Source organism: Oncorhynchus masou, chromosome 9, assembly GCF_036934945.1.
Source record: "Oncorhynchus masou masou isolate Uvic2021 chromosome 9, UVic_Omas_1.1, whole genome shotgun sequence".
NCBI classification, from domain to species: Eukaryota; Metazoa; Chordata; class Actinopteri; order Salmoniformes; family Salmonidae; genus Oncorhynchus; species Oncorhynchus masou.
Window position 1 is genome coordinate 18,512,725 of NC_088220.1, and position 8,582 is coordinate 18,521,306.

Consider the following 8,582-nt stretch of genomic DNA (forward strand, 5'->3'; position numbering starts at 1 on the left):
GATAGAAATAAACTGTAGAACAAACATGTCACAATAAAATGTCGAATAGGCTAACAAAGGCACAGACCATATTACAGGTTCTATATCTATTAAGGTTGGCTCTATTCTTCATTTCATGGCATTTCTATCTGCAACATTTGACAATGTATGCTAACTGCCTACTAAGAGTAGCCCTGGATGTCAGGGCCTTAGGCGAGATAGCCTTCAGTTTGTATTCGTTTTAAGACCGTAGGCCTATGCCTAATTATTGCACACACAACACGCACCAAGCCAAAGCACTCTCCTCTTTTTAGAAAGTGTTTGAAATAGTCTGTCTGGCTTTCACTGTTGTCAGTCCATTCTTCTTTCCCTGCAGGTTTTAATTTTTTAGGGAAATTTGAATAGACAGTGAGACAGAAAAACAACAAATAAAACATTTTAAGGAATCCTTTAATCAGATTTGCAAGCAAGGCAGTTATTGAGAATGATAAGAGCACATCATTGTGAGCTGGAATGAATTCAAACACTTCTGCTTCTTGCACACTGTAGTTTATGTGACTAAATAATACACTGTTTTAGCCTACATTCATTGGATTGTATCCACAGGATCAGACAATATTAGGCTCAAAAGCAGCCGGCCTTATTTTCATGACTACAGACTTGAGGGAGTACCACCAGCCATGCCAGGTGTACCAGACTACTCCATTGTCTGTCACAGCACTGTAGGCACCTTGGTAGTAGTAGCCATTCAGGTTGGCAGAGTGACATCTAGTGGAAATGAAACAGAACAGCAAGAATTAGGATAAATAAAGCATCATGAAGTGTATTGTATTTGTCATGATGTCAGATTATGTATTCTTTGAATGACTAGATTAGAGAGAGAGAACTTGTCCAAAGAGAGAACTTGTGACATCTCCCAAAGTAGTCCTTTTAGTTGAATAGACCATTGACAGAGAGAATGAGGATGAAGAACCTGTTGAACCACCAGCCTCCCTTGTCCTCCTGGGCACAGTTGCGTTCGTAGCGGTCGTTGTCTTTGTCGTAGGTGCTGAACTTCATTCCCTGGTGACTGGCCCACCACTGGACCTCTGGGTGGTAACTGCCTGATAGAGAGTCACCAGAGTCACCAGAGAACTCACCAAACTGCAGCTGGTAAAACTCCTGGGAATAAACATGGTGGTAACATAGTGAGTACAATGCAAACCCCCCAAAAAACTAACTCCTCAATTGTAATATGTGTATGGTAAGCAAAACTCTGAGAGAGGAATGAGTTGCATCATAGAATTTTGGGTTTTTCATACAATTGACATATTGGTAGAATGTCTTCCTCCTGGTTTGTTTAACATTTGATCTGTTATTTCCTTTCCTTTTTCCTAAAGGAAACAACTGATGAGTTGCCCCTCAAACTCAACTCTGGACCATGAAGCCAGTTCCACTGCATTTTTTCATTGTTCCTGGGTGTGTGCAATTAATTATCAGGTAGAACAGAAAAGCAGCAGTCACTGGACCTCTTAAGGCAAGAGTTTAATACCCCTGATCTTGACCATGGGAAGATCTCAATTGCATCCTCCTCACGTCCTCTCTCTCCTCATCTCCTCAAAACCCATTGGAGGAGAAGGTCAGAGGGGCAGGACCTCTGGCTTTCTCATCCAATAGGTTTTGAGAAAGAGACAAGAGAGAGGAGAAAGGACACAAGGAGTGTGCAATTGAGATCTTCCCCATGACCCACTGACACAGATAGATAGAAACATCACCCGAAGACAACGTCGTCATCATTCCATATGGACACTTGTTGAGCAGAGGTGTAAAAATGAAACCAGAGAATACAACACCTTGTCATCTGCAACTTTGAAGTTTTTGTACACTGCATAGCGTTGTACTCCCTCAAAGTCAGCTAAGTTGATCCTCAGGTTGTAGTCACCTAAAGCCAAGCAGTGATGGTAGCCTTTAGTCAAAACTCTAATTTATCATCTCTCTGTCACTCTCTCACTGTTTGTCTTGACTTTGCAGACATTGTAAAATATCACATTTACCTTGTGAAGTTAGGTAATATAAATTGTCATTCCCCAACCAGAACTCCCCACTGGCTGACTGCAGGTCACCAAACCCCCGCTGATAATCACTCCAGGGCCTGCATACAGATTAGATATGAACACATTACTCATTCACATACAGAAGAATGTTACTGTAATCTTATTATCAGATAACATCTGAGTCGTATTTGTGTTTTACCTATTGAAAGACTGGCTGCCATCTGAGCGTCTCTGGATGACTGTCCATCCGCCCCCTTCAGTCATGTCACAGTAGACCCTGACCAGGCTCGGGCTCGTCATGGGTTTGATCGTGTAGAACCCACTGCCTTTGTTCCCAGCGTTGAAAATCTGGGCACAGTCTGGATACAGATTACTGATGAGATTATGGATGTTTACTTCACAAATGTTATGGTTTTAAACTATGAATTCTGCAATCATACTAGAAATAAAAGTATCAAAAAAACTATTATTGACCTCTATACTGATGATCTCCCAGGTCATGGAAGGTGCCCTGGTATAAAGCCAGCTGCTCAGTCCTCTGGCTGCTGAGAGTCTGGATGAGCTGTTGCTGCTGCTTCATCACCTGCACCTCCAGAGTCTTCAGCTGGGCCCGCAGCCGCACTGTCTCCTGCTGGCATTCATCTGAAGACTACACACACATATACACTGAGTGGACAAAACATTAGGAACACCTGCTCTTTCCATGTCATAGACTGATCAGGTAAATCCAGGTGAAAGCTATCATCCCTTATTGTTGTCACTTGTTAAATCCACTTCAATCAGTGTAGCTGAAGGGGAGGAGGCAGGTTAAAGAAGGATTTTTAAGCCTTGACAGAAGTGAAACATGGATTGTGTATGTGTGCCATTCAGAGGGTGAATGGGCAAGACAAAATATATAAATGCCTTTGGAACACTTTCGACACCTTGTAGAGTCCATGACGAATTGAGACTGTTCTGAGGGCAAAAGGGGGTGCAATTCAGTATTAGGAAGGTGTTCCTAATGTTTTGTACACTCAGTGTATGTACGTGTGGTATGTATGTACACATGCACACAGACATGTTTATACACACACACACACACACACAGTATAGCAGTAAGTAGTATAAGTAGCATAAATAACTTGGTTCCCTTGCAGTAGGCTACAGTTGGCCAATATCAAAATCAACCAAACATGAGAAAGAGTAGTCCATAGACATAGTTCCTTCTAATGAGCACTTACCGAAAGAGACATGTCCATGATGAAGATGAGCCCAATGAAAAACAACCTGAAGGTTCTCATTTTACCTGCAGAGATGCTGAAATAATCACTGTTGAAACGGGGATATTTAGGTCCAGTTGCTTTGTCTTTTAGTGGAAAAGGACTTTAACAGACTTTCCACAGCTGTCTCTTCATAGCCGCCTCACAAGAATGTGAGGATTCTCAGTAGCAGTTGAGCTTGTCCTCTTAAATCTTCTGTCTAGCATCACAATACACAGGGGTGAGTCAGAGTGAAGAACTAACATTATGAGAACCAGATAACCCCCTTTGGCACATTGTTTATTTTATTTTACAAACAAACAGGCACAGTATGTACTGATAATCAATTTCAGTCTTTGTTTATATCTTTTGATGATAATATTAATAAAGTAACCTACCGCCTTTTGTGTTTGGGGGGGTGGCTTTGAAGGGAATACCTGATTTGCTACAGACATTACAGAATAATGGAAGAAATATGTGTGAAGCAAGTTAGAAATGTGGACTGACATTCAGGTCAGCTTGTACTAAATGGGGAAAGATCAGAATATTATGACATTGTGAAAAGATTTTAAACATTCTAAACTGGCTCTGTATCCATAATAATGGTTTCAACTTCCTCAATGTATGTGACAGTTGGCAATGTTATTAGCTAGCTTTGTTAGTTAGCTTTAACAAAAGGTAATGGATCACAAATCAAGGTGTTCTACTCAGAAAGATGTTTCTGAGAAAGAGCGATTAAGGTACAGTATGTGTCTTTCTGAAGTCTACATTTTGCTGGATCCAAACAGTTTCAAACTGATGGTAAATGAATGCTTGTGTCTGTGTTGCAGTGCCAGGGAGAAGTTATTGGAAGAGAGGCTGTGGCAGCAGAAGAGAGAGTTGAAGAGGTGAAATGATGAGCAACAGCACCTGATCGACTTAAATGCCAAGCTAGAAGAGCTCACACGGACATGTTCCCTACCAGAGGCGTGTGTGTGCGTGTGCGTGAGAGAGCGAGATAGAGGGAGCATCCCTCATGGTTAGAGGGTGAATTCCGGGTGGCATTACTTTTCCAGGTATCTGTGTCCAGTGTGACGAGTTACCAGGAAGTCACAGATTTCCCTGCAGCCCATTCGACCTGCACAGCCCTTACAGCCTTTAGTTCCAGTGAAGCCATGATGAACCACACAGAGCACACTGCTTCAGCCAGTTCACTCAAGACACAGGTACAGCACAGTACACACACAGTGCATCCAAATACTTAAGAGCTCATACCAAACAGAACTGATCCCTGTTTATTTTCAGCTGTGGACTAACTGTGAGGTGCAGCAACAACAGATCCTGGGAGGGAAGCTAAGCCAGAAGATGACAGGGCCTGAATCTTTAATGGCAGAGTGTCAGGGGAGACACCGATTGAATGACTCCTACAAAAGGCACTGGATGGAGGAGCAGCTTTCAGAGCACCAGTGGATGGATGACAGGTTAGACTCAGGGGATAACTTGGGAGGACAGCATGCGTTATTATTTGGGGGACCATTATCTTTTAGGAGTGATGTATTTGAGCTAATGTCTTGCCGTCGTGTGGAAACAAGTTTTTCTCAGTTGTGTGTCCAGCAGCATGTAGTCGTTTGACTGCTGCTCTGATGATGAAGCGTGTCTGCGCAGGGCAGGTGTGATACCTGGATGATGATCTGTTGTCTGTGTGCATGCCTCTGTGTTTGCTTGTTGCTCTTTCTCCTTTAAGTAGTCCATAGATGATTCCATTACCCTTTGTGCCTGTGCTGGCTGTTTTTTTGTGCGTTAATTTTATTTTTTATTTTACTAGGCAAGTCAGTTAAGAACAAATTCTTATTTCAATGACGGCCTAGGAACAGTGGGCATCCTTCCAAAATACTTATTTTCCACCATAATTTGCAAATAAATTCATTAAAAATCCTACAATGTGATTTTCTGGATTTTTTTTCTAATTTTGTCTGTCATAGTTGAAGTGTACCTATGATGAAAATTACAGGCCTCTCTCATCTTTTTAAGTGGGAGAACTTGCACAATTGGTGGCTGACTAAATACTTTTTTGCCCCACTGTATGTCCTATGTGTTCCAGTCTGTACTCTACCTGAGCCCTTATGGCATCAGCCCTGGACGCACACAGGTCTACCTTATTATCAACCAACTCAACCACTGCTGCACCCAGCTGGCCAGATAACAGAACAACATCCAAAGGTGGGATACAGTAAAGCCTTGACCATAAATAGAGATGACATTACTGTATTGTGACCAAATGCAAGGGCTTGTTCACTGGTCAGTGGTGAAAATGCATGCCTGTCCACTTCAAGAAAACATTATTTCATTTAACAGAATGAGGCAGCTTTTGAATGATCTCCTACACGAACAACAGGCTCAACCTCCCTTGCCTCCCCCATAAATACCTTGAACATGAGTGACATCAGCACCTTCTCATATCCTCCTTCAGGCAAGGTCTATATTTGACTCTACAGGTTTCAATGCAAGCTGGGGATTTTGTATGGCTTAACAAGAACAAAGTGTTGCAAAGTATAAATAGTTAATTATAAGACATCATTGATCAGTAACTGTTTGTATCTTTTCAGGATTTTACCCATGTCCTGCACCTCACCCATCTGTGGGGGAATTACCGGTTCCCCAGTCCAGCACCAGATGGCAGCAGTGGGCTGAGCCGAAGTCCCCTGTGCTGGCAACTCATGATACAGTCTTTCCACAGCCACATGATAGCCACTCTATGAATGGGCCAGAACAATGTCAAACCTACTGCAATCACAGTTTTTGGAGCTGGCTCCTCCTCTGTTTGTTTCATGGTAAATTACATAATGATTTGTTATTGAAAAGCATACTCAATTTGAGGAAGTGGAAGCCTGTGCCTGTTCAGTTGGGAGAATGTTTTCTGATTGGATTGGCACACTAAATACATGTTGTGAATGGAGACAATGTTCCAGAATAGAACAACTTTGATTCTCAATACTAGGGTTCCTGAGAATGAGGAGAAGGAGGACAGAAGCTCACTGCCAAGCGCCGTCTACGGAGCTGTGAGGGATAAATAACAGTCAAAAAATATATTGATTCTTCACCGCAGTACCTCCAGGCTCTGATCAGGCCCTACACCCAAACAAGGACACTGCGTTCATCCACCTCTGGCCTGCTCGCCTCCCTACCACTGAGGAAGTACAGTTCCCGCACCTCATTCCAATTAATGTTTGTGTTATTTGCTTAAGAATCTTTCCTGGTAAATACAGTAAAACTGATCATGCTGCAGTGGCCCCCAATGGTGGAACAAACTCCCTCACGACGCCTGGACAGCGGAGTCAATCACCACCTTCCGGAGACACCTGAAACCCCACCTCTTTAAGGAATACCTAGGATAGGATAAAGTAATCCTTCTCACCCCCTTAAATGATTTAGATGCACATGGCAAGAAGGCTCTATTGTAAAGTGGCTGTTCCACTGGATGTCATAAGGTGAATTCACCAATTTGTAAGTCGCTCTGGATAAGAGCGTCTGCCAAATGACTTAAATGTAATGTAATGTCAGCTTGGCTGATGTCCATGTTGGAAGTCCAGACAAGCTAGGTGGTAAAACAAAGAGCCAGAAAACCTCCAGATTATTTCCTCCAAAAAAGAGCTTATTGCATTTTATGCCATTTCTTAGCTGAAAAATATTTCTTTAGAACTGAAATGAAAAAGAGCTTATTGCATTTAGTTGTCACTGTGTGTTTCATGTTGGAGCTGAAAAGGAGGTATCTCGCGATTGGCCCCATTTAGAACTGAAAAAGCATCCCCAAAGAATGTTTTCACCTCCATGCTTCACTTGGGATGTGTTCTTGTTGTGTTGTGGAGTTTAGACCAAAAAGCTCTATTTTGAGACTGTGGTCCCAGATGGTCATTGGCAAACTTCAGACAGGCCTGGACATGTGCTGGCTTGAGGTCATTACTAGTGTGTTACTAATGGTTTTCTTTAAGACTGTGGTCCCAGCTCTCTTCAGGTCATTGACCAGGTCCTGCCGTGTAGTTCTGGGCTGATCCCTCACCTTCCTCATGATCATTGATGCCCCACGAGGTGAGATCTTGCATGGGTGACTGAGGGTCACCAGACCGAGGGTGATTGACCGTCATCTTGAACTTCTTCCATTTTCTAATAATTGCGCCAACAGTTGTTGCCTTCTCACCAAGCTGCTTGCCTATTGTCCTGTAGCCCATCCCAGCCTGGTGCAGGTCTACAATTTTATCCCTGATGTCCTTACACAGCTCTCTGGTCTTGGCCATTGTGGAGAGGTTGGAGTCTGTTTGATTGAGTGGGTGGACAGGTGTCTTTTATACAGGTAACGAGTTCAAACAGGTGCAGTTAATACAGGTAATGAGTGGAGAACAGGAGTGGAGAACAGGAGGGCTTCTTAAAGAAAGCCCTCCTACTGGTTGGTAGGTGATCAAATACTTATGTCATGCAATAATATGCAAATTAATTACTTAAAAATCAATGTGATTTTCTGGATTTTTGTTTTTGATTCCGTCTCTCACAGTTGAAGTGTACCTATGATAAAAAAATGACAGACGTCTACATGCTTTGTAAGTAGGAAAACCTGCAAAATCGTCAGTGTGTCAAATACTCATTCTCCCCACTGTAGGTGGACTGTTTCCTGTCAGTTAGATATGACTGTACCTGTCACGGGCGTCTGAAGAAGAGGACCAAGGTGCAGCGTGGTGAGGGTACATTTATTTTTATTTAAGATAAATGTCGCCAAGAAAACTACTGTGAAGCTCAACTGGGCTAAGTGCCACAAACAAAGTTAACTTCCCACCCTGAAAGGAGGGAAAAGGGGCTACATAAGTATGGTTTCCAATCAGAGACAACGATAGACAGCTGTCCCTGATTGAGAACCATACCCGGCCAAAACATAGAAATACAAAATCATAGAAAACAAAAACATAGGAAGCTCACACAAAATCACACCCTGACCAAACCAAACCAAATAGAGACATAAAAAAATCTCTCTAAAGTCAGTGTGTGACACTCCCCCCCCCAAAAAAGGTGCGGACTCCGGCCGCAAAACCTGAGCCTATAGGGGAGGATCTGAGTGGGCATCTATCTGCGGTGGCGGCTCAGGTGCAGGACACAGACCCCGCTCCACCACAGGCTCACCCCACTTTGGTGGCACCTCTGGTGCGGGGACGCTCGTCGCCGACCCGGACTGGGAACCCTCGTTGCGGACCCCGGACTGGGCACTCTCGCTGCTGGCCCCGGACTGGGCACCCTCGCTGCGGGCCCCGGACTGGGCACCCTCGTTGCGGGCCCCAGACTGGGCACTGGAGGCTTCGTGCCATGGATC

General features: G+C 43.6%; 1 protein-coding gene across 1 annotated transcript; it reads right to left on the minus strand.

The window, feature by feature from the left end:
• Positions 1 to 466: 466 nt before the first annotated feature.
• On the minus strand, positions 467 to 3,412 carry fgl1 (fibrinogen-like 1). Its single transcript, XM_064972806.1, has 7 exons — positions 3,233 to 3,412; positions 2,487 to 2,661; positions 2,212 to 2,371; positions 2,013 to 2,110; positions 1,812 to 1,900; positions 953 to 1,140; positions 467 to 747 (listed from the first exon to the last, which is right to left on the minus strand). The coding sequence occupies exons 1-7, from the start codon at positions 3,290 to 3,292 to the stop codon at positions 588 to 590; spliced, it is 930 nt and encodes a 309-aa protein (XP_064828878.1). The 5' UTR covers positions 3,293 to 3,412; the 3' UTR covers positions 467 to 587.
• Between the last annotated feature and the right edge of the window lie 5,170 nt (positions 3,413 to 8,582).